Source organism: Salvelinus sp. IW2-2015, linkage group LG5 (assembly GCF_002910315.2).
Source record: "Salvelinus sp. IW2-2015 linkage group LG5, ASM291031v2, whole genome shotgun sequence".
Taxonomy (NCBI): domain Eukaryota; kingdom Metazoa; phylum Chordata; class Actinopteri; order Salmoniformes; family Salmonidae; genus Salvelinus; species Salvelinus sp. IW2-2015.
In genome coordinates, this window is record NC_036844.1 from 25,213,177 (window position 1) to 25,237,900 (window position 24,724).

Sequence of the window (24,724 nt, forward strand, 5' to 3'; positions counted from 1 at the left end):
CATAGCATCCCTCTCCCTTTCACAGCCTCTCCTCAGTCCTCACATGCCTCCTCATTGTGTCCGAGAGGCTATTTTTTGTGTGTGTGGGTCTTTGTCGGGATCCACTTGTAAGTGCTTTGATTCAGCAGTCAATTTGAAGGAATATTCCCTTCTACTGATCTGATGGGGCTGGAGAGTCAAACGTTTGAGATTATCAAAAGGAGGCAGGTTATGTTTTCTTTTTTGTTGCTTTTTTCATACTGGAATCGTCATTTCTTCAGTTCTCATAAATCCACTCTTTGAAGTTTCGCCGAATGCATATTCTGTTAGCTTCCTCCTTGCATCTGCCAACCCCCCCTTAAATGTTTTTTTTTATCATACTCTATCATTAGTTTACTCTCTAGGAGGGCTGAAATCAACCCTTTAAACTAACAGATTGTTAGTTGCTGCACAGTGTTTTGTCTTAATGGACTATCTGTCAAAGGGCTAGTTAATGATGGGTAGAAAGTCTAGGAAGAAGACATCTTACAGTAACAAAGTAAGTTAGCTAGCATCATAGCGCATCTGCATATCATGTCACCAGCTCTGTTCTAAATCCCAGCCCTCTTCTGTAGTCCAGTCTGTGTTGTGCTTGTACCTCATTACCCACTTCTCCCTTGGCCAGCAGCACCATTTTTCTCCCCAAATTACCCAGGCGAGGACTGGCCCAAAGGCTCCTACTTGCACTGGATGAAAATATTGTCTGTCCCCACAATGGTCTTTACTTTCCCCTGGGCTTACTCTCACTTGTGCTTCCTCTGTAGAATATGCCCTCTCTTTCTTCCTTTGTCCACATGGCTACTTTCTTCATCTGTTTTTTCTTGCTTTTCTATCCCTTTTGGAATGGGATGGGTAGTGACTCAGGAGGAGGGTGGCATGTTTAAAAAGCTCTTTAATAGAGAAGACTCCAAGGTCTAGCTCCAAACACTTTCCAAAAGTTMATTGTTTCATTGCCCTTGGTGCGTTTCTCTTCCTCCTCATAATGATAGTCAACCTTTTAGGGATGCATCACAGTCTGTCATGGACTTCGTATCTCTGCAGATGAGATTCACCACACCAGTAACTCATGGGTGTTTGTGTGTTTGCATGTGTGTGTGATTAACTGTGCTGTTCTGAAGCTGCAGGCCTCTTTTGCCTACTTGACTTTTTAAAAAGGACCACCGTGATACTGAAACAAGCCTTCAAAGGTCTTGAATGTTAGTGGTTGTGAAGTGTGTTAGCCCTATGAAAAGGGAAAATGTATGTACATTTCCCTAGATTATCTGAAACATACATTTTAGCTAAGGTTTCTCATTGAATGTGTTCGATACTACACAGTAAAAGAAGAGATTGAAATCACCCACTGTCCCCCTCTCTCTCACCTCCCCTCCATCCTCTCAGGGRAGAGATCCTCCTTGATTATTATGTAGCACACTCCAGGAAGTCGACCGCTCCGACGACACGTACAAATTAGCCTAATAATGTGGCTGTCAAGGGAAATAGCCGGGTTGAGCTGCCAAACACGGCACTTCCAGAATAAGACCGGCTGTGAAGCATTTATTTGGGCATTAATATGGAGTTGGTCCCCTCTTTGCTGCTATTCGACTCTTCTGGGAAGGCTTTCCACTAGATGTTGGATCAGCCACAAGAGCATTAGTGAGGTTGGGCACTGATGTTGGGCAATAAGGCCTGGCTCACAGTTGGCGTTCCAATTCATCCCAAAGATGTTCGATGGGGTTGAGGTCAGGGTTCTGTGCAGGCCAGTCAAGTTCTTCCACACTGATCTCGACAAACCATTTCTGTATGGACCTCGTGTGGGCATTGTCTTGCTGAAACAGAAAAGCGCCTTCCCCAAACTGTTGCCACAAAGTTGGAYGCACAGAATCGTCTAGAATGTCATTGTATGCTGTAGCGTTAAGATTTCCCTTCACTGGAACTGAGGGGCCTAGCCTGAACCATGAAAAACAGCCCCAGACCATTATTCCTCCTCCACCTAACATTACAGTTGGCACTATGCATTGGGGCAGGTAGCGTTCTCCTGGCATCCACCAAACCCAGATTCGTCTGTCAGACTGCCAGATGGTGAAACGTGATTCATCACTCCAGAGAACGCATTTCCACTGCTCCAGAGTCCAATGGCAGCGAGCTTTACACCACTCCAGCCGACGCTTGGCATTGCACATAGTGATCTTAGGCTTGTATGCGGCTGCTCGGCCATGGAAACCCATTTCATGAAGCCCCAGACGAACAGTTCTTGTGCTGGCGTTGCTTCCAGAGGCAGTTTGGAACTCGGTAGTGAGTGTTGCAACGGAAGACAGACAATTTTTACGCGCTTCAAGCACTCGCTGGTCATGTTCTGTGAGTTTGTGTGGCCTACCACTTCGGCTGAGCCGTTGTTGCTTCTAGACGTTTCCACTTCACAATAACATCACTTACAGTTGACCGGGGCAGCTCTAGCAGGGCAGAAATTTGACAAACTGACTTGTTGGAAAGGTGGCATCCTATGACAGTGCCAAGTTGAAAGTCACTGAGCTCTTCAGTAAGGCCATTTTACTGCCAGTGTTTGTCTTTGGAGATTGCATGGCTGTGTGCCCGATTTTTCTATACCTATCAGCAACCGGTGTGACTGAAAGGGGTGTCCACATACTTTTATTTATATATATAAATAACACCTACTCATTCCAGGATTTTTCTTTATTTGTACTATTTTCTACATTGTAGAATAATAGTGAAGACATCAACACGATGACATAACACATATGGAATCATGTAGTAACAAAAAGTTTTAAACAAATCAAAATATATTTTATATTTGAGATTCTTCAAAGTATCCACCCTTTGCCTTGATGACAGCTTTGCACACTCTTGGCATTCTCTCACCCAGCATCATGAGGTAGTCACCTGGAATGCATTTCAATTAACAGGTGTGCTTTGTTAAGTTAAATGTGTGGAWTTTTTTTCCTTCCTAATGCGTTTGAGCCAATCAGTTGTGTTGTGGCAAGGTACTGTAGGGGTGGTATACAGAAGATAGCCCTATTTGTTCAAATCCATATTATGGAAAGAACAGCTCAAATTAGCAAAGGGAAATGACAGTCCATCATTAATTTAAGACTTGAAGGTCAACCAATCTGGAAAACTTCAAGAACGCTGAAAGTTTCTTCAAGTGCAGTCACAAAAACCATCAAGTGCTATGATGAAACTGGCTCTCATGAGGACCGCCACAGGAAAGGAAGACCCAGAGTTAACTCTGCTGCAGAGGATAAGTTCATTAGAGTTACCACCCTCAGAAACTGCAGCCCAAATAAATGCTTCACAGAGTCCAATTGAGATGGTTTGGGATGAGTCGAATGGCAGAGAGAAGGAAAAGCAGCCAACAAGTGCTTAGCATATGTGGGAACTCCTTCAAGACTGTTGGAAAAGTATTCCTCATGAAGCTGGTTGAGAGAATGCCAAGCTGTCATCAAAGCAAAGGGTGGCTACTTTGAAGTATCTAAAAAATATATATTTTTACTACATGATTCCATATGTATTATTTCATAGTTTTGATGTCTTCACTATTATTCTACAATGTAGAAAATARTACAAATAAAGAAAAACCGTTGAATGAGTAGGTGTCCACATTTTTTATTGTGTTTGTGTGTGTGTGTATGTATATGTATATGCACCTGTGTATATATATGGGTGTATATATCTATATCTATCTGTGTGTATATGTATGGATATGTGTATATCTCTCTATSTATATATATCTATCTGTGTGTATATGTATGGATATGTGTATATCTCTATCTATATGTATATGTGTGTGCGTCTGTAATTGGAGTTAGATTAGCAGACCTGGTTAGTGTGCCATATCTAGATTGAAGTAATTGATTCACTGACGTGTGTGTGCGTGCCTATTGTTACAGAGAAGAGGACAGACAAGTCAGCCGTGTCTGGGGCCATCCGTCTCCAGATCAGCGTGGAGATCAAGGGAGAGGAGAAAGTAGCTCCCTACCACGTCCAGTACACCTGTCTACACGAGGTACAACACTCAGTACATATCTGTTCATACAGTATGATTACTGCAGACATCACTAGTCCTAAACCAGCCCTAAAAGCACAGCTACCTGTGGGTCTCTATATCACACTGACATTGTGTCTGTCTGCATTCTAGAACCTGTTCCACCACTCAACAGACATTCTGGGCCAGGGGGTAGTGAGGATCCCCGACGCTAAAGGAGACGATGCCTGGAAGGTGTACTTTGACGAGGTGTCCCAGGAGATAGTGGATGAGTTCGCCATGCGCTACGGGATCGAGTCCATCTACCAGGCCATGACGTGAGTCAGAGGGAGCAGACCACTCTCTCGTGCACTGTCTCTCTCGCACACTCTCCATCTTGCTCTCTGTCCGTCTCCCCTTCTCCCCCCTCTCTCTAATATGAAATAACCGTTTGGTGCTGTTGTCATACCCTGGTGGCCTCCAAATGAAGGAAAGTCAATTATAAATGGTCTTAGAGTGGATCTGTCTCCATGAGGTGCCATTCTCCATACAGATGCCTGTTAACCGGGTCCATCACTCACATAAAGCACACTCAGGTGGCCATCCCTCAGCTAGAATGGGGCAGGGGCTTGATGGGAGAAACGAAACAGCCGTCCCGCATAGGGAGCATTCATTCGGTGTATGCCTGATCCCAGGGAGGGTGCTAGGTAGCTAAACATAGACCTACTCTTGTGCAGTGTTGTTATAACATGCATAACGTCCCAGAATATTCTCTACTGTAGATTATTTTGTCCCACAATGAAAGAACATGTCCATCTTGTGTAAATTGGTTCAAATTACATAAACAAATTGATTGCATTATTAACATTTTGACCTGAACATTACATCAGTCATTATGATTTGTGTACAAGAGACATAATAAATACATGAATGAATAGAATCCATCAACAAACAGCATCATGTCCCATTGAGCTGCTGTCTCTGAGCCCTCCCTGACAGTAGTGCCCTCTGCTGGTGTGTTTAGAAACTTTGCCTGCCTCTCCTCTAAGTACATGTGTCCTGGTGTTCCCGCTGTGATGAGCACCCTGCTCGCCAACATCAATGCCTTCTACGCCCACACAACCGCTTCCACCAACGTCTCCGCCTCTGACCGCTTTTCCGCCTCCAACTTTGGAGTGAGTATGGCCTGACTGACACCCCTCTCCACAAGTACACCATCTTGGCTTCTACCCTGTTTCATAACACAGGATGCCTTTTTCTGAATGCATGTTTTTGTTTCCCCATCTCTCTATCATGTACAAATGTCTCTATCCTCTACAGGTCCAGATTATAGGCTCTGTTTTTACTTCTATTTTTCTTATTTTCTCTCCAACAGAAAGAGCGCTTTGTCAAGCTCTTGGATCAACTCCACAACTCCTTACGCATTGACCTCTCCACATACAGGGTGAGTTACACGTATTTTACCTGAACCTCAAAATGCACTTGTTGGTTGAACTACATCTTCCCCTTTTTATCTGTGTTCCTAATGGTCCCCTTTTCTTCTCATCCAGAACAACTTTCCTGCGAGCAGTAAGGACCGTCTCCAAGACCTCAAGTCCACTGTAGACCTCCTGACTAGCATCACCTTCTTCAGGATGAAGGTAGGCTTACACCAGGGCTCAGAAGGAAATGAAACACACAGACTCAGGGTTCGGTTCTCAGTATAAAACAATCCAGATGTACTCCTATCTCTGGTAGAACAGATAGCTCTGTTATCTTCCTTAACACACTGATTACAGATATCTGTACTATGACAGTAACTCCCCACCTAAAATAATGACTGTTGATAGTGCTATGCAAGCCCTCTTTCTCTCTCTCGCTCTCCCTGAAATGCTCACCATCTCCCTCTGGTGTCCAGGTCCAGGAACTGCAGAGTCCCCCCAGAGCCAGTCAGGTGGTGAGGGACTGTGTCAAGGCCTGTCTCAACTCCACCTACGACTACATCTTCAACAACTGCCAGGAGCTGTACAGCCGCCAGTACCAGCTGCTGGACACAGTGAGTCACTCAGACCCACTCAGGTTCTACTCACTTTCTACTGCAGTGGCATGTATGTGATATCAACAGAGGTATATTTTCTGGGCGAGAACCACATTTATGTCATGCTTAGAGAGGATCTCATGTTAAATAATGTTGAAGTAATATGGCTACAGGTTCATCTGCCTCACCTAAAGCCCATGCTGGAGGGAAGCTGCTATAGACCACCAAGTGCTAACAGTCAGTATCTGGATAACGTGTGAAATGCTTGATAATGTATGTGATATCAACAGACGGGTATATTTTCTGCGAGATTTAAATATTGACTGGCTTTCATCAAGCTGCCCACTCAAGAAAAAGCTTTAGGTTATCAGTCAACCTACCAGGGTAGTTACAAACGGCACAGGAATTGCTTTAAAGCAGTATCCAAATCCATCAGAAGTAGTGATCACAATAGTAGCCATATCTAGGAAAACAAAAATTCCAAATGCTGGGCCAAATATAGTGTATAAGAGGTCATACAATATGTTTTGTAGTGATTCCTATATTGTAATATTTGTTGGTCTGTGGTGTGTAAGGAGGAGCAGCCAGATGCTGCATTTGACAAATGTATAAAATGTCTTATTCCAGTTACTAATAAGCATGCATGCATTAAGAAGGTGACTGTAAACACTGTTAAATCCCTGTGGATTGTTGAGGAATTGAAGGACATTCAACAAGCACAGCACTTACACAAATTACTGATGATTGGCTGAGAGAAATGTATTATAAAAGATGCTGTTTTGTTGGATTTCAGTGTGGCTTTTGACATTATCGATCATAGTCTGCTGATGGAAAAACATATGTGTTATGGCTTTACACCCCCTGCTATAATGTGGATAAAGAGTTACTTGTCTAACAGAACACAGAGGGTGTTCTTTAATGGAAACCTCTCCAACATAATCCAGGGAGAATCAGGAATTCCCCAGGGCAACGGTCTAGGCCCCTTACTTTTTTCAGTCTTTACTCATGACATGCCACTGGCTTTGAGTATGYGAATGACTCAACACTATACACGTCAGCTACTACAGCGAGTGAAATCACTGCAACACTTGACAAAGAGCTGCAGTTAGTTTCAGAATGGTTGGCAAGGAATAAGTTAGTTCTAAATATTTCAAAAATGAAAAGCATTGTATTTGGGACAAATCATTCCCTTAACCCTAAACCTCAACTAAATATTGTAATACATAATGTGGAAATTGAGCAAGTTGAGGTGATAGTCAACTGTCATGGTCAAAACATAATGATAAAACAGTAGCTAAGATGGGGAGAAGTCTGTCCATAATAAAGCATTGCTCTGCCTTTTTAACAACACTATCATCAAGGAAGGTGCTACAGGTCCTAGTATTGTCGCACCTGGACCACTGTTCAGTCGTGTGGTCAGGTGCCACAAAGAGCACGGCTGGCCCTTAAATGTACAGTTGAAGTCGGAATTTTACATGCACCTTAGCCAAATTCATTTAAATTCAGTTTTTCACAATTCCTGACATTTAATCCTAGTAAAAATTCGCTGTCTTAGGTCAGTTAGGATCACCACTTTATTTTAAGAATGTGAAATGTCAGAATATTTATAGAGAGAGTGATTTATTTCAGCTTTAATTTCTTTCTTCACATTCCCAGTGGGTCAGAAGTTTACATACACTCAATTAGTATTTGGTAGCATTCCCTTTAAATTGTTTAACTTAGGTCAAACATTTCGGGTAGCCTTCCACAAGCTTCCCACATTAAGTTGGGTGAATTTTGGCCCATTCCTCCTGACAGAGCTGGTGTAATGGAGTCAGGTTTCTAGGCCTCCTTGCTCGCACACGCTTTTTCGTTCTGCACATACATTTTCAATAGGATCGAGGTCAGGGCTTTGTGATGGCCACTCCAATACCACTCTAATACCTACTTTGCTGTCCTTAAACCATTTTGCCACCAGTCCCTCCTGCAGCAAAACAACATGATGCTGCCACCCCCGTGCTTCACGGTTGGGATGGTGTTCTTCGGCTTGCAAGCCTCCATCTTTTTCCTCCAAACATAACGATGGTCATTATGGCCAAACAGTTCTATTTTTGTTCATCAGACCAGAGGACATTTCTCCAAAAAGTACGATCTTTGTCCCCATGTGCAGTTGCAAACTGTAGTCTGGCTTTTTTATTGCGGTTTTGGAGCAGTGGCTTCTTCCTTGCTGAGCGGCCTTTCAGGTTATGTCGATATAGGACTCGTTTTACTGTGGATATTAGATACTTTTGTACCTGTTTCCTCCAGCATCTTCACAAGGTCCTTTGCTGTTCTGGGATTGATTTGCACTTTTCGCACCAAAGTACGTTCATCTCTAGGAGACGGAACGCGTCTCCTTCCTGAGCGGTATGACGGCTGCGTGGTCCCATGATGTTTATACTTGCGTACTATTGTTTGTACAGATGAACGTGGTACCTTCAGGCGTTTGGAAATTGCTCACAAGGATGAACCAGACTTGTGGAGATCTACAAAAAAAAAATATTGAGGGCTTGGCTGATTTCTTTTGATTTTCTCATGATGTCAAGCAAAGAGGCACTGAGTTTGATTGTAGGCCTTGAAATGCATCTTCAATTGACTCAAATTATGTCAATTAGCCTATCGGAAGCTTCTAAAGCCATGACATCATTTTCTGGAATTTTCCAGGCTGTTTATAGGCACAGTCAACTTAGTGTATGTAAACTTCTGAACAACTGGAATTGTGACACTGTGAATAATAAGTGAAATAATCTGTCTGTAAACAATTGTTGGAAAAATTACTTGTCAAGTAGATGTCCTAACCGACTTGCCAAAACCTATAGTTTGTTGACAAGAAATTTGTGGAGTGATTTGAAAGACGAGTTTTAATGACTCCAACCTAAGTGTATGTAAACTTCCCACTTCAACTGTACACAGAGAGCTAACATTAGTAATATGCATGGTTCAAAGTGAGGACACCCATGCATACCCCACAAGACATGCCACCAAAGGTCTCTTCACAATCCCGAAGTCCAGAACAGACTATGGGAGGCGCACAGTACTACATAAAGCCATGGCTACATGGAACTCTATTCCACATCAAGTAACTGATGCAAGAAGTAGAATCAGAATTTTAAATAATAATGATAGAAATACACCATGGAACAGCGGGACTGTGAAGTGACACACACACACACACACACACAGGCACATACACATGATAAGACATGCACTCTACACACACGTACACATGGATTTTGTATTGTGGATATGTGAATAGTGGCCTGAGGGCACACACTTAATATGTTGTGAAAGTGTTATGAAATGTAAAGAAATGTAATATTTTAAGTTTTATATAACTGTCTTAATGTTGCTGGACCTCAGGAAGAGTAGCTGCTGTCTTGGCAGCAGCTAATGGGGATCCTTAATAAATACAAATACACTAACGGACTTAATGCAGGTTGTTCATATGACAAGGGATATTGCTTTAATCCAGCGGTGTTGTGTTTCATGCAGTGTTTTGTCTGACTGGGAGTGTGGTTATGGTTGTGTTCTGGCCCAGAACAAGCTGTGTTAGTTTGACTGTGTGGTTGTTTTCTTGTCCAGCACAAAGAGGATCTTCCCCTGGAGGAGCAGGGCCCCAGCATCAAGAACCTGGACTTCTGGCCCAAACTGATCACCCTCATCGTCTCCATCGTAGAGGAGGACAGGAACTCCTACACACCCGTCCTCAGCCAGTTAGTATTAAATTAGTATTACTTAACTAATGTACTAATGATTTCTGTTTTAATGTTCTATTTCCAGTATCTAATGCTGCTCTGTGCCATTTCTCCTCCAGGTTCCCTCAGGAGCTGAATGTGGGGAAGGTGTGTGCTGAGGTCATGTGGATGCTGTTCTCCCAGGACATGAAGTATGCCATGGAGGGTGAGTCTCCACAGATTCCCTCTCAGGAGCCATGCAGACATGTCCCCTATCTGGGTCATTTTGGGGTCAAGGTCTTAAACCACTGCTACTATATCCTAGACTTACTTGGCCCTACCTGGGCCCTTTGTCTGGGTGTGTTTGCGTATGTTGTAGCTATATGGTGAAAGAATGAGCCCAAGAGGATACCTGTGGATTGTACTGTAGACCCTAAGCAACAGTAAAAGGAAAATACATCTCCCCAGTCTCTGCCGGCTCCACCCGCTGTCTGTGGCTCTTTCTCTGTCTTAGCCTTGTCTGTCTTTTCTTCTTTGTCTGTCTTTCAGTAATGGATAATGTTGATCATTACCAGTGGCTTCAGGGTAAGACTGACTAGTGAGACGATAGAGTAGACCCTCTTATTATGCTATGCTACAGTAGGTGACAGTTTTCTCTTAGCCATTAGTAATCATGTATTTTAGTGTTGATTATAATTTGACTTCTACCACAGCACTACTGTGTGAATCTGACCAAAAATGTGCAGTTAGCAGTTGATGTTAGTCTTTAAAAACACAGACTCCAAAGCAAATCAGGGTGCGGAAAATAGGTTTATTCAAATAGGACAAATCATGCTTGGAAGTAGATGATCATTCTCCCCTGTCCTCATTGATGCTCTCCTGAGACTCTCTCCTGTGGTTCTTTCCTGTGATTATCTCCCCAGAACAAAGGGACAGGATCTAGTTTTATAACCCTGCCCTAGCCTGTGGTGACCAATTAGAAGTCCTTGCAGTACAGCTGGGCCAATGGCCAAATATTGAGTATCCTATTTCAGGCTCACCKTATAGACAAATTCCTCCCATGTCTCTGACCTACTGATAAATAATTCCCAATTACAGAAAAAACACTATTTCCATTGATCGTTAATTCTATTGGCTTTTTTCATAGTCTGGCAAGCCATTTGTATTCATCAGTTCTGTATGGCTCATCTCCATTCTATCGTCTCCATCTTTTCACTTCCATCTTGCTATATTTGTTTCTATTTGTGTTGCCTTGTTCTTCTTTCATTTCCTTCCTTCGTCCGTGCTMATTTTTCTGTATTCTAGCCACATCTGAATTCCACTGTCTTTGGGCAGATGTTTTATGCTGGTAAGAGCATAAACCCCACCCCATCACTCCCCCTGTCCTGTTCTCCTCCCAGAACCCCATAATCCCGACAGTTAGATCTGTTTTTCCAGGGAAAACTGTCATTTCCAATGGAGATGCAAAGTTAATTCTCTAGGTTTCTTTCACTGTGGTAAAGAGAAGGGATCACTGCCGCTACCTCACTTTCCAACCAAGATGCATGAATTGAGGAGCAAACTGAAGAGAGGAAATTCAGCAACACTTGGAGTACAATTCAAAAAAACAATTTTTTTAAATCTACCTAGGTTCTACTTTTAGTGATAAAGACAGACTTTTATTTAATTMAATTGTCCTCAGTGTTGATGAATCTCCTCCACTTTTTTCACTGTGGCTGAGAGTTCCTGACTATGTTTTACATATTCCGCCTGTTCTCTCATTTCATTGCTGAGGTTAGAGAATAATGTTTAATGCTTAGAGAAGAACAGGGAGCAAGCTACACTGAAGCTGAGTATGGAGAGAGTAMTGAGGGTGTGAGGGATAAAGAGAGCTGTATCCCAGGGGAGGATGGAGGAGTTCTGGGGATGTGTGATACAGTAGAGCCCCATGCGGTGCAGAGCAAGAGAGTGATATGTGCTGGGTGTGAAAGCTGCTTATGTCTTCCAGGACCTCTCTATAACTCCTCTCCCCACAGGTGGACTGTAGATCTCTAAGTAGTATCTCCACTTCCCTCTGTCCACATGAAAATGTTCACACTCTCTCAATGACAGATCTCTCAGCGATTACAGCTGTGTCTTTCTGGGTAAGTCTCTAAGAGCTTTGCTCACCTGGACCGTACAATATCTGCATATTATTCTTTWAAAAATTCTTCAAGCTCTGTCAAGTTGGTTGTTGATCATTGGTAGACAGCCATTTTCAGGTCTTCCCATCGATTTTCAAGTCGATTTATGCCAAGTTATAACTGTAACTAGGCCACTCAGGAACATTCAAGGTCGTCTTGGTAAGCAACTCCAGTGTATATTAGACCTTTTGTTTTAGGTTATTGTCCTGCTGAAAGGAGAATTTGTCCCCCAGTGTCTGTTGCAAAGAAGACTGAACCAGGTTTTCCTCTAGGATTTTGAATGTGCTTAGCTCTATTCTGTTACTTCTTATAAAAGAAAACTCCCTAGTCCTTGCAGATAACAAGCATACCCATAACATGATGCAGCCACCACCATGCTTGAAAATATGAAGTTGTACTCTGTGATGTATTGGATTTGCCACAAACATAACACTTTGTATTTGTATACATAAAGTTCATTTCTTTGCATATTGTTTTGCAGTTTTACTTTAGTGCCTGATTGCAAACAGGATGCATCCTTTTCACTCTGTCATTTAGGTTAGTGTTGTGGAGTAACTACGATGTTGTTGAGCATTCCTCAGTTTTCTCTTATCACAGCCATTCAACTCTGTTACTGTTTTAAAGTCACCATTGGCCTCATGGTGAAATCCCTGAGCGATTTCCTTCCTCTCCGGCAGCTGAGTTAGGAAGAATACCTGTATCTTTGTAGTGACTGGGTGTATTGATACACCATCCAAAGTGTAATGAATAACTTCACCATGCTCAAAGGGATATTCAGTGTCTGCTTTTTTTTTACCCATCTACCAATAGGTGCCCTTTGCGAGGCATTGGAACACTTCCCTGGTCTTTGTGGTTGAATCTGTGTTTGGTTCCTCAGTCGAGCAGTGAATTTCATACAGATAATTGTATGTGTGGGGTACAGAGATGGGGTTGTCATTCAAAAATCATGTTAAACACTATTATTGCACACAGAGTGAGTCCATGCAACTTTTTATGTGATTTGTTAAGCACATTTTTACTCCTGAACTTATTTAGGCTTGCCATAACAAAGGGATTGAGTACTTATTGACTCAAGACATTTCAGCCTTTCATTTTTTATTAATTTGTAGAAATGTGTAATAGCATAATTCCACATTGACATTATGGGATATTGTGTGTAGGCCAGTGAAACTAAATCTCAATTTCATCCATTTAAAATTGAGGCTATAACACAACAACATTTTGAAAAAGTCAAGGAGTGTGAATACTTTCTGAAGGCACTGTACATGGGTGCATATTTATGCACGCTTGTACACACTCAGACATGCGCAAACACACACACACACACTTAGAGAGACACGAACTCCCACTGGTGTGTTTGTTGCCACAGAGCATGAGAAACACCGGCTGTGTAAGAGTGCTGACTACATGAACCTGCACTTCAAGGTCAAGTGGCTGTACAACGAGTATGTGAAGGACCTGCCAAACTTCAATAGGGTTGTCCCCGACTATCCATCGTGAGTTAACCATTACTTTTCTAAACTTAACAGAAATTTCTAAAAATAGGTTCACCCTATTTTAACCCTTACTTCATTCTTTCAGGTGGTTCTTACAGTTTGTGCTGCAGTGGCTGGATGAGAATGAGTACGTTTCCATGGAGTTCATGCATGGAGCTTTGGAGAGAGACAAGAAAGATGGCGTGAGTTTCTGGTAGTAGTTATTTAAGCAATAAGGCACAAGGGGATGTGGTATATGGCCTATATACCACGACCCAGGGCTGTTCTTCGGCACAATGCAACACGAAGTGCCTGGAAACAGTCCTCAGCCATATACCACAAACCCTGAGGTGCCTTATTGCTATTATAAACTAGTTACCAATGTAATTAGAACAGTAAAAATACATGTTTTGTCATACCCGTGGTATACGGTCTGATATACCACGACTTTCAGCCAATCAGCATTCAGGGCTCGAAGACCCAGTTTATAATTAAGCAACAAGGCACGAGGGGTGTGTAGTATATGGCCAATATACCATGGCTAAGGGCTGTTCTTAGGCATGACGCATCGCGAAGTCTTATTTACCACGGTTGTCAGCCAATCAGCATTCAGTGCTCGAACCACCCAGTTTATAATTCCCTATAGCGCATGGTATATCAACATGGTAGAATTCAATGGCTATTAGTTCATTCTTACATGCTTTGTTTGAGCTGCTTTTGAATGCAAAAGTGGAATTAAAAACATTTATTGGCATTGTTGAATTCGATTTTCATAATAGCAAGCTAGTACTGATGGTTTGGTTAGCTAAACTATTTGAACTGTTTGGTTACCAATGCAACTACTGTAGCTATCTAGTAAACTTTCTGACTACTTCAGTGGATGTTGAACTAATTTCTACCAGCAAATGAACACATTTCTAGTGGCAAATCAACTCGGGGCTCTATGCGTTCTCTGGAAAATAATGCAACTCCGTGCAAGGTCAGTTCCACTCCTTCCACTGTGGAAGGTGTCATGAAACACACCTTCCACATTGTTCATTATTTTCGATAAAACGCGTAGCCCCTCGTTGATTAACCCTTACATCTTTGTCAGTCATTCACTATAAACTATATAGTTACATTTGTCTCCGTCCCCTTCTCCTCACAGTTCCAGCAGACATCTGAGCATGCTCTTTTCTCCTGCTCGGTGGTGGACGTCTTCACCCAGCTCAACCAGAGCTTTGAGATCATCAAGAAACTGGACTGTCCTGACCCCAAGGTCATGGCTCACTACAGCCGACGATTCGCCAAGGTAACCTTATCCTCCGCATCGTACCTACCTACAAGTCAGAACTGTGTGTAATGTAGACCAATGCCTGGAGGGATAGATTGCTCTCTCATATCTCCACCCTCTGTGAGATTCATGTTAGGGAGCCTCGTCCTGAGTCATGCTTGATTTGGAGTTTTGGCTTGAAATGTTTTTCAAACAATGGGAGGCAAAGTTTGGCATTTGCTCAAGCTAGTGTTGTGTTCGAGACCACCTAAAGCGAGAACGATTTCAAGACCAAGACCAGAACATTTTAGTCCATTTCAAGACCATGACTGTAATTCTGTGAAATCGTCACCATAACAAAATGTCCAGTATTTCTGTGTTCAGATTTCAAACAACATATGGATTATTTAGACATTCAGAATAAATGCATGCTGAAGGAAAATAGAGCTACTCTACAAATGACTACTAACCGAAATATAGTGTGGCCTTCTACGCTTTCAGAGAAAGGCTAAGGATTTATAAAATTACAACAATAATTATTATTATATTATTATTTTCAATGATGTTTTGATTTAAGCTCATCAGTTTTTGTTAGAAAGGAAAGGGTTAAAACTAAAGAGAAAAAAAGTTCCAWTCAGGATTTGTCTATGGTGGTCTCTGGGGAGAGAAATCTAGCTAGCTAAGTCAGCCATTGGGACTTAATTTTCCCACGGTCTAGCTAGCTAGCTTTTGTTGTCGGCTAGTGTGCAGCGGCTACAGCAGGTGTTATCAAAGAGAATGTTGTTAATTTGTTAGCGTCTCCCTTTTCAAGAAGAACTTTCAACAAGAAGTTAAGTTTCAAATGATCATCTGGTGAGTGGAACTGCGTTTTTTTTTTTATTGCAGCTCGCATGCTAACTCTTTCAAAATAACTTGCACTATATGACCATAAGTATGTGGACACTTGTCGAACATCATGGGCATGTCGAACATCATAGGCATTAATATGAAGTTGGTTCCCCCTTTGCTGCGATAACAGCCTCCACTCTTTTGGGAAAGATTTCCACTAGATGTTGGAACATTGCTGCAGGGACTTGCTTCCATTTAGCCACAAGAGCATTAGTGAGGTCGGGCACTGATGTTGGGCGATTAGGCCTGACTCAGTCAGCGTTCCAATTCATCCCAAAGGTGTTAGATGGGGWTGAGGTCAGGGCTTCTACACCGATCTCAAAAAACTATTTCTGTGTGGACCTTGCTTTATGCACAGGGTATTGTCATGCTGAAGCAGGAAAGGGCCTTCTCCAAACTGTTGCCACAAAGTTGGAAGCACAGAATCGTCTAGAATGTCATTGTATGCTGTAGCATAAAGATTTCTCTTCACTGGAACTGAGGGGCCTAGCCCGAACCACGAAAAACAGCCCCAGAMCATTATTCTTCCTCCACCAAACTTTACAGATGGCATTATGCATTGGGGCAGGTAGCGTTCTCCTGGCATACGTAAAACTCAGATTAGTCCGTTGGACTGTCAGATGGTGAAACGTGATTCATCACTCCAGAGAACGCGTTTCCACTGCTCCAGAGTCCAATGGTGGCGAGCTTTACACCACTCCAGCCGACGCTTGGCATTGCGCATGGTGATCTTAGGCTTGTGTGCTGCTTGGCCATGGAAACCCATTTCATGAAGCTCCCAACAAACAGTTCTTGTGCTGACGTTGTTTCCAGAGGCAGTTTGGAACTCGGTAGGGAGTGTTGGTGCTTCAACAAAGTACTGAGTAAAGGGTCTGAATAATTACGGAAATAAGGTATTTCTGTTTTTTAATTTTTTATAAATTTGCAAAAATGTCTAAACCTGTTTTTGCTTTGTCATTATGGGGTGTTGTGTGTAGATTGAAAAATATTTAATCAATTTTAGAATGAGGCTGTAACTTAACATAATGTGGGAAAAGTCATGGGGTCTGAATACTTTCAAAATGCACTGTATGTTTCATGAAATTTGTGTATATCTTTGGCCTGGCTGAATGGAAGCTGATAGTTGAGTTTTTTACTCCGCTGGTCTTGGCTGGTCTAAGGAAGAAATGACGAGTCCTCACTGTCCGAGGCCGAGTCAAGACTGAATAAAAATGTGTCCCACACCCAGACACTCAATATGTGGTCTTGGGACTGAGACCGGTCTCAAGTACTACAACACTGGCTCAAACCTTTGAAACATCCCCAAATCTTATTAAAGTGATTCATGACCGCCCAGAGCATTTTCTTCGTCTGAAAACAGCCAACTGTGCCCTTCAGAGAAATCCTTACCATTGCTTTTCTTATTTGAGAGTAGTATACGCTTATTACAGATATGAGCCCCAGTAAATCACATTTCAATAAAAGTAGCCGGAGCATTGTCTGGGGGACTTTCACATTTGTCTAAAAGGAATTGGATATGATATGTTCTCATTAAATCAAAATGACTAATGGGACAACATCCTTTAATGTACCCTCTCTCCTCCCTGGGGCTGGGGTTAGTCTGACCTGGGGCTAGATCCCTGGGGCTAGTCTGACCTGGGGCTAGATCCCTGGGGCTAGCCTGACCTGGGGCTAGATCCCTGGGGCTAGCCTGGCCTGGGGCTAGATCCCTGGGGCTAGCCTGGCCTGGGGCTAGATCCCTGGGGCTAGCCTGGCCTGGGGCAAGATCCCTGGGGCTAGTCTGACCTGGGGCTAGCCTGGTCTGGCAAAGCTTATAGAGAGACTGTGGTTCTGCATCACAAAGAATACATCCAGGGAATACATTCATACTTTCAGAGGCCTTTTGGCAGTAACCTCACATTCATACCCTTACTTTAACTTTACAGAATGACCACACTAACCTCTAGCCTGTGTAAAAAGACCACTTCGCATTCACAGAAAAGGAGGACGGTCATTTAGTGGTTTGATGAGATATATTTCCAAGGACACTGAAACGTCACCCATATTTAGTTGGACACTTTAATTACTTGTTTTCCTCCCCACAGACTATTGCCAAAGTTCTTCTGCAGTATAGTGCCATTCTGACCAAGAGCTTCCCCTCCTACTCTGACAAAGAGAAGATTGTAAGTCTTCATATCCTGCCTTACACGACATATCCTTGGTGTTTTCTTTTGCAGAGTTTTAAACGGGTCTCTGTACCTCTCTCTCCCCCTGTATAGACGTGTGTACTGATGAATAATGTGCAGCAGTTGCGTATCCAGCTGGAGAAGATGTTTGAGTCCATGGGTGCCAAACAGGTAAGCAGCAATACTATGTATAGGAAGAGATAATAACAAATGGCTTCTTCCACAGATGGGTAAGATAGAGCTGGGGTGGCGGGTAGGGATGAACAGTGTCCTTCCTCACTGTGCTACGGACCACCAGGAACCTGCTGGAGAAGACTACAGGTGCAGTGTGTCTCTGGGCTCATGCAGCTAGTTGAGCAGACTTTGGTGTGAGCAGGTTTGGATTTAAAGGAGTGAATGATGTGCTACTCTGGCATCACACCTAGAGAAATAGAGAATCTCAATTGTTTGTTATGTGCTTAGTTGTGAACATATGGTTCAATGATGTTGAAACTGCTCTTCATAGACAAGATCATGAACATGGTATTTGTGTCTTTCTGTACCAGTTAGCAAACAAAGAAGAAATGGTATGGAGATGGCCCACATGATTTAGAGCAGCGGTTCTCAACTGATTTTGCCTCAGGACCTAAATTGAACCAGGTTGTCTGTCGCAACCCAATATGTTAAGCTCACTGATTTGAGGCCACAAAATCAACCAAATCCGCTAAATAGCTCTATATTGAAAATATTGTCAAGATTGAAGATTTATTTTTAGAGATCAAGTTCATCATTTCAACAAACTTTTCTCAACTGCGACTCAGCAGTTGAGAATCGCTGATTTAGAGTATCGTTGATGTGATCCTGTCATGAAGAATAGAGCATTAGATAAATAGCATACTGTACTGTATATAAGCAACTTCTTATTGTGTAGACTAGACTGTTACATTAATATATGCCCTTGGTGATTATATTATTTCCCTACATCAACTTCCTAGAGGGCAAAAAGCTATGTACGGTCTATAGGTTTTCATGACCTTCCCTATGTTTAGCATCCCTACTTAAGAGCACAATGTAGTTATATGTACAGTGCCAGTCAAAAGTTTGGACACACCTACTCATTCAAGGGTTTTTCTTTATTTTTACGATTTTCTACATTGTAGAAAACTATTAAATAAACTATGGCATTCTCTCAACCAGCTTCACCTGGAATGCTTTTACAACAGTCTTGAAGGAGTTCCCACATATGCTGAGCACTTGTTGGCTCCTTTTCCTTCACTCTGCAGTCCAACTCATCTCAAACCATGTCAATTGGGTTGAGATCGGGTGATTGTGGAGGCCAGGTCATCTGATGCATCACTCCATCACTCTCCTTCTTGGTCAAATAGCCCTTACACAGCCTGGAGGTGTGCTGGGTCATTGTCCTGTTGAAAAACGAATTATAGTCCCACAGAATGCTGTGGTAGCCATGCTGGTTAAGTGTGACTTGAATTCTAAATAAATCACAGACAGTGTCACCAGCAAAGCACACTATCACCCCTCCTCCTCCATGCTTCACGGTGGGAACCACACATACGGAGATCATCAGTTTACCTACTCTGCGTCTCACAAAGACACAGCGGTTGGAAGCAAAAATCTCAAATTTGGACTCATCAGACCAAAGGACAGAATTCCACTTGTCTAATATCCATTGCTTGTGTTTTTTGGCCCAAGCAAGTCTCTTCTTATTATTGGTGTCCTTTATAGTAGTGGTTTCTTTGCAGCAATTTGACCATGAAGGCCTGATTCACGCAGTCTCCTCTGAACAGTTAATGTTGATATGTGTCTGTTACTTGAACTCTGAAGCATTTATTTGGGCTGCAATTTTTGTGGCTGGTAACTCTAATGAACTTATCCTCTGCAGTAGAGTTAACTCTGGGTCTTCCTTTCCTGTGGCGGTACTCATCATAGCGCTTGATGGTTTTTGAGATTGCACTTGAAGAAACTTTCTAGACTCACTTGAAGAAAGTTCTAGACTGACCTTCATGTCTTAAAGTAATGATGGACTGTCATTTCTCTTTGCTTATTTGAGCTGTTCTTGCCATAATATGGATGTTGTCTTTTACCAAATAGGGCTATCTTCTGTATACCACCCCTACCTTGTCACAACACAACTGATTGGCTCAAATGCATTAGGAAGGAAAGAAATTCCACAAATGTAACTTTTAACAAGGCACACCTGTTAATTGAAATACATTCCAGGTGACTACCTCATGAAGCTGGTTGAGAGGATGCCAAGAATGTGCAAAGCTGTCATCAAGGCAAAGGGTGGCTACTTTGAAGAATCTCAAATATAAAAAATATTTTGATTTGTTTAACACTTTTTTTGGTTCTACATGATTCCATATGTGTTGTTTCATAGTTTTGATGTTTTCACTATTATTCTACAATGTAGAAAATATTGAAAGTAAAGAAAAGCCCTTGAATGAGTAGGTGTGTCCAMATTTTTGACCGGTACTGTATGTTAAGTATGAAGAGGACCGGCTTCATTCTGAATTATTGTCCCATTCTTACTGAGTAGTAACTGAGTTATTGGATGTTGAGTAAAGTAGTTTGTCTTAGTAATCCCATAGTTTTGGTTTACACACCCATGATTGAATTGTAGCACAAAAGTCTGAGAAGTTGAGTGTAAATAGATGTTTCCTTCACTGCTAAATATTGACAAGCAGGAGGATAATGAGGAAGAGGAGGAAGAGAAGGTGGTTGTGCATTCCCTTTTGATTGGGTGCAGTTTGATTGTTACCAAAGTGGTGTTGTAGATAGAGCATGTAACTCAACTCCCCCATGACCAGCAGGTCATAACTGATTATGTGGATAGAAAGACTCTGGTTGGTTTATGTTATCATTAGAAGACTGAACATGGAGTCCGTGGAATAAAGTTAACCCMATAGAGATCCTATTAAATTACTCTAATTCCTAATTTTATGTTTCACCCTCTATTGAGCCTTTAGAAATGCCCATAGTGAAACCATAGACAACTCAATTAGCTTTCTCTGATGATGGCTCCCTGCGGTGAATATTTAGTCTTTTACAGTGTAATGGAAAGAACTTCTGCACACCGAGGACCAATTTCAGTGATTAGGGCTGTAAAAGTGTAAGATGCATGTTGGGAACTAGTGTCCAGAATTGTTTGTGTATTCACTGCTGATGAATGGCATATGGCTTGTGGTTGGGGTTTTGTAATGTAAGTCAATCACTGTTACATTCTAATGAATACAAAGAGTGGAATTTTAATCTGAGCTCTGTGTTTTTTCCCGAAGAAGCACAGCTATGGGGTTGTGTGATGCCGAGGTGTTCTTTGTGTCAAAGCTCAGTTTCGTGCTGTGAGGAGTTGAACTTAAAAGGCGGTCTTGTCCGGGCTCCGGTAGGGGAGGAGACAGATATGGGATGTTTGTGGGAGGAATTGATTAGGAAGTGAGTTATCACAGAGAAGAGGAAGAGTTCACAGTACACGCTGTCACGCACTCATCTGCCTGTCAAGACAAATTAAGCACACAAAGACGAGACACACTGTTGGAGTAAACTTTTTTGTCGTTTTTGTCAGAAATACTCAAACTGCAGTATCATTACAACTGTGCCATATCAAGGTATGGTCGTAAATGGCTATTCTACTGTACACATCTTTCTCTTAATCTGTATCCTGGAAAGCCTTCACACAGGTATTCATTATAGTCATTCTGACCTTCAAACTGTGGCACTGACTTTCCTCACTTATTAGGAATAAAATAAACTTGGGAACTTTCCCCTCTTCTTTTCCTCCCCCAAGGCAACATGGTTAAAATGATGGCATGGCGGTACGTGGGTGTAAGACGAGGACATTATATATGTGCATGTATGGACATTCTGTACATGGAGATAGATATATATCATTTTTGAACCTCAAGTAGAAAACTGACGATGATCCCCTTTCCATAAATACAGAAAATGATACTGTACCATCATTGTTGACATAGTCGACTGCTGTAACTTGTAAACCAGTTCCCAGTGTGTCAATCATTTCACTGAGGGTGAGATCAACCGTTCTGCCTCTGGCTAAGTTGGAGGTTCACAGAATGTTTTGTTTTCTGTCTCACTCCAACTCTTTCTCCTACTTTCTTCTCCTCTTCTACTACTGTGCAATCAAYTTACTTATTTTTTAAATGTTGTTTTCAATAGACTGACAAAGAGAAGGTGGGTTCATTACAAACAAATGTTCCATACATACAGTATGTACTTTCACAGTATGTATGCAAAGGTTTACTTTACCGCTTTTACTTTACTTGACCCTTTTTATAAATGTGTTTTTTGGTTAAGTTAGTTTGCGTTACAGGTAGAGAGATATCTGTAGTGCTAGATCATCTCTACATGTTAGGACATATAGGTAACTGCCAAATTAAAGGAAACACTTGTGTAAATGAGGGTTCTAGCAGCTCTGTTATGGTATGGGGTGCATTTCCTGGCATGGTTTAGGTCCAYTCAACCCCTTATGGCAAGATAAAAGCCATTCTGAGTGATCATCTTCAACCTATGGTGAGTAATTTCTATCCTGATGGGAGTGGTCTCTTCCAGGATTACAATCCACAGGGTGCGAGTGGTCACTGAATTGTTTGAAGAACATGAAAACCATGTAAACCATATGCCATGGCTGTCTCAGTCACCAGATCTCAACCCAATTGAACACTTATGGGGGTTTCTGAAGAGGCTCCTGAGATAGTGTTTTCAACCACCATTAACAAAACACCAAATCATGGAATTTCTCACGAAAGAATGGTGTCRCTTCCTTCCAATATACTTGTAGAATCTATGCCAAGGCACATTGAAGCTGTTCTGGCTCGTGGTGGCCCAACGCCCTATTAAAACACTTTATGTTAGTGTTTCCTTTATTTTGGCAGTTACCTGTAGGTTTGTTGCTATCCATAGTTATTGCAGCACCACAGACACATTTGACAGGCTTTTCCCCCTTCATTTTTCTTCCTCTCAAAGATTGATGCACCACAAGAGGAAAGGTGGGTTAGAGTGTGTCTTTCTCCCTGCGTTGTGTAGTGGAGGGGTAGCTATGCTGCTCACAAAAATGACACTGGTCTGCTAAATGCTAAATGACTTAAATGGTTCATTGGTCAAAAGATTTACTTGCTCTTCAGGTATTTGCCATATATTGCTAGCAGTGTGGGTTGTTTTTACTCAATGCTATCTCTTCATAAGAGATGGCAATACATGTTGCCATATCTTTTTTTTCCCCTACCACTCTCTGATAGCCTTCTCTTTCTTTTCAGGCTAAGGTGAGTGTAGTGAGGATGTGACATCCTCAGTGAGTGGCGATCCACACTAACACACGTGCATCACAGTCACTAACAGTCACTTACTCAGCAGTATACACACGCACAGGATGCTCATGAACACATACTCAGTCTCTCCCTATAGCCCCTGTAAGCCTTCCTTGTATCCACTGGTGCAGAACTCATTAAGTAGTCTCCCCCACAGCTGTCCTATACTGTACCCTGGTCTACACCCTAGACATGTAGTCTAGTCCCTGGCAGTCCATGTATCAGCTGGCTTATTGGAGTATTAGCTTAATGGGCCACATGTTGTCATCTGGCTGGCTGGGGTTGCTTTAGGCCTCTGAGATGGTTTCTGTCAGACCGATGCTGTGGTTGTAGATCTGGGACACGTGACCCCTGGTGGCTCCTCTAATAGTGTATACTTCTGAGTCAATATTTTACATTTACATTTAAGTCATTTAGCAGACGCTCTTATCCAGAGCGACTTACAAATTGGTGCAGTCACCTTATGATATCCAGTGGAACAACCACTTTACAATAGTGCATCTAACTCTTTTAAGGGGGGGGTTAGAAGGATTACTTTATCCTATCCTAGGTATTCCTTAAAGAGGTGGGGTTTCAGGTGTCTCCGGAAGGTGGTGATTGACTCCGCTGACCTGGCGTCGTGAGGGAGTTTGTTCCACCATTGGGGTGCCAGAGCAGCGAACAGTTTTGACTGGGCTGAGCGGGARCTGTACTTCCTCAGAGGTAGGGAGGCGAGCAGGCCAGAGGTGGATGAACGCAGTGCCCTTGTTTGGGTGTAGGGCCTGATCAGAGCCTGAAGGTACGGAGGTGCCGTTCCCCTCACAGCTCCGTAGGCAAGCACCATGGTCTTGTAGCGGATGCGAGCTTCAACTGGAAGCCAGTGGAGAGAGCGGAGGAGCGGGGTGACGTGAGAGAACTTGGGAAGGTTGAACACCAGACGGGCTGCRGCGTTCTGGATGAGTTGTAGGGGTTTAATGGCACAGGCAGGGAGCCCAGCCAACAGCGAGTTGCAGTAATCCAGACGGGAGATGACAAGTGCCTGGATTAGGACCTGCGCCGCTTCCTGTGTGAGGCAGGGTCGTACTCTGCGAATGTTGTAGAGCATGAACCTACAGGAACGGGTCACCGCCTTGATGTTAGTTGAGAACGACAGGGTGTTGTCCAGGATCACACCAAGGTTCTTAGCACTCTGGGAGGAGGACACAATGGAGTTGTCAACCGTGATGGCGAGATCATGGAACGGGCAGTCCTTCCCCGGGAGGAAGAGCAGCTCCGTCTTGCCGAGGTTCAGCTTGAGGTGGTGATCCGTCATCCACACTGATATGTCTGCCAGACATGCAGAGATGCGATTCGCCACCTGGTTATCAGAAGGGGGAAAGGAGAAGATTAATTGTGTGTCGTCTGCATAGCAATGATAGGAGAGACCATGTGAGGATATGACATATCATGAATCTGCTGTCATAATAAACCTTCATTTTCTTTAATCATATTTCTTTGAAGGTGGTGATTATTACATGCAAAAAGGTGGATTATTCTGCAGGAGTGTGTCTCTAATTAATCAGAGTGACTGTAATTAACTAGAAAAGAAGTAGCAGTGACATGTTGTGCATTGCAATTATAGGGAATCTCACTACTTCAGTCAAATATGTCCTATTTTCACTTTCTATGAAAATGTTTGATGCCTTTTCTTGCCATGCTTGTTAATTTACTGGCGAAAAGCAAACTTTTCCTCCATTGCTGATGGATTATCGTGTGCTCTACTTTGGCTTGCAATATGCACACTTTACAGTATGTGTG

The 24,724-nt window shown here is 42.6% G+C and overlaps 1 protein-coding gene across 2 annotated transcripts in view; it reads left to right on the forward strand.

Annotated features, from left to right (window-relative positions):
* Nucleotides 1–24,724, forward strand: part of LOC111964092 (protein unc-13 homolog B) — a 123,856-nt gene that overhangs the window by 86,239 nt on the left and 12,893 nt on the right. For both annotated transcript variants that reach the window (XM_070443624.1, XM_023987812.2), the window contains exons 18-30: nt 3,906–4,021; nt 4,154–4,317; nt 5,004–5,154; nt 5,355–5,423; nt 5,530–5,619; nt 5,877–6,014; nt 9,597–9,727; nt 9,829–9,914; nt 13,220–13,346; nt 13,432–13,528; nt 14,473–14,616; nt 17,550–17,627; nt 17,724–17,801. In XM_070443624.1, the coding sequence (XP_070299725.1) occupies nt 3,906–4,021; nt 4,154–4,317; nt 5,004–5,154; nt 5,355–5,423; nt 5,530–5,619; nt 5,877–6,014; nt 9,597–9,727; nt 9,829–9,914; nt 13,220–13,346; nt 13,432–13,528; nt 14,473–14,616; nt 17,550–17,627; nt 17,724–17,801 (1,469 nt within the window). The remainder of the gene's footprint in view (nt 1–3,905; nt 4,022–4,153; nt 4,318–5,003; nt 5,155–5,354; nt 5,424–5,529; nt 5,620–5,876; nt 6,015–9,596; nt 9,728–9,828; nt 9,915–13,219; nt 13,347–13,431; nt 13,529–14,472; nt 14,617–17,549; nt 17,628–17,723; nt 17,802–24,724) is intronic.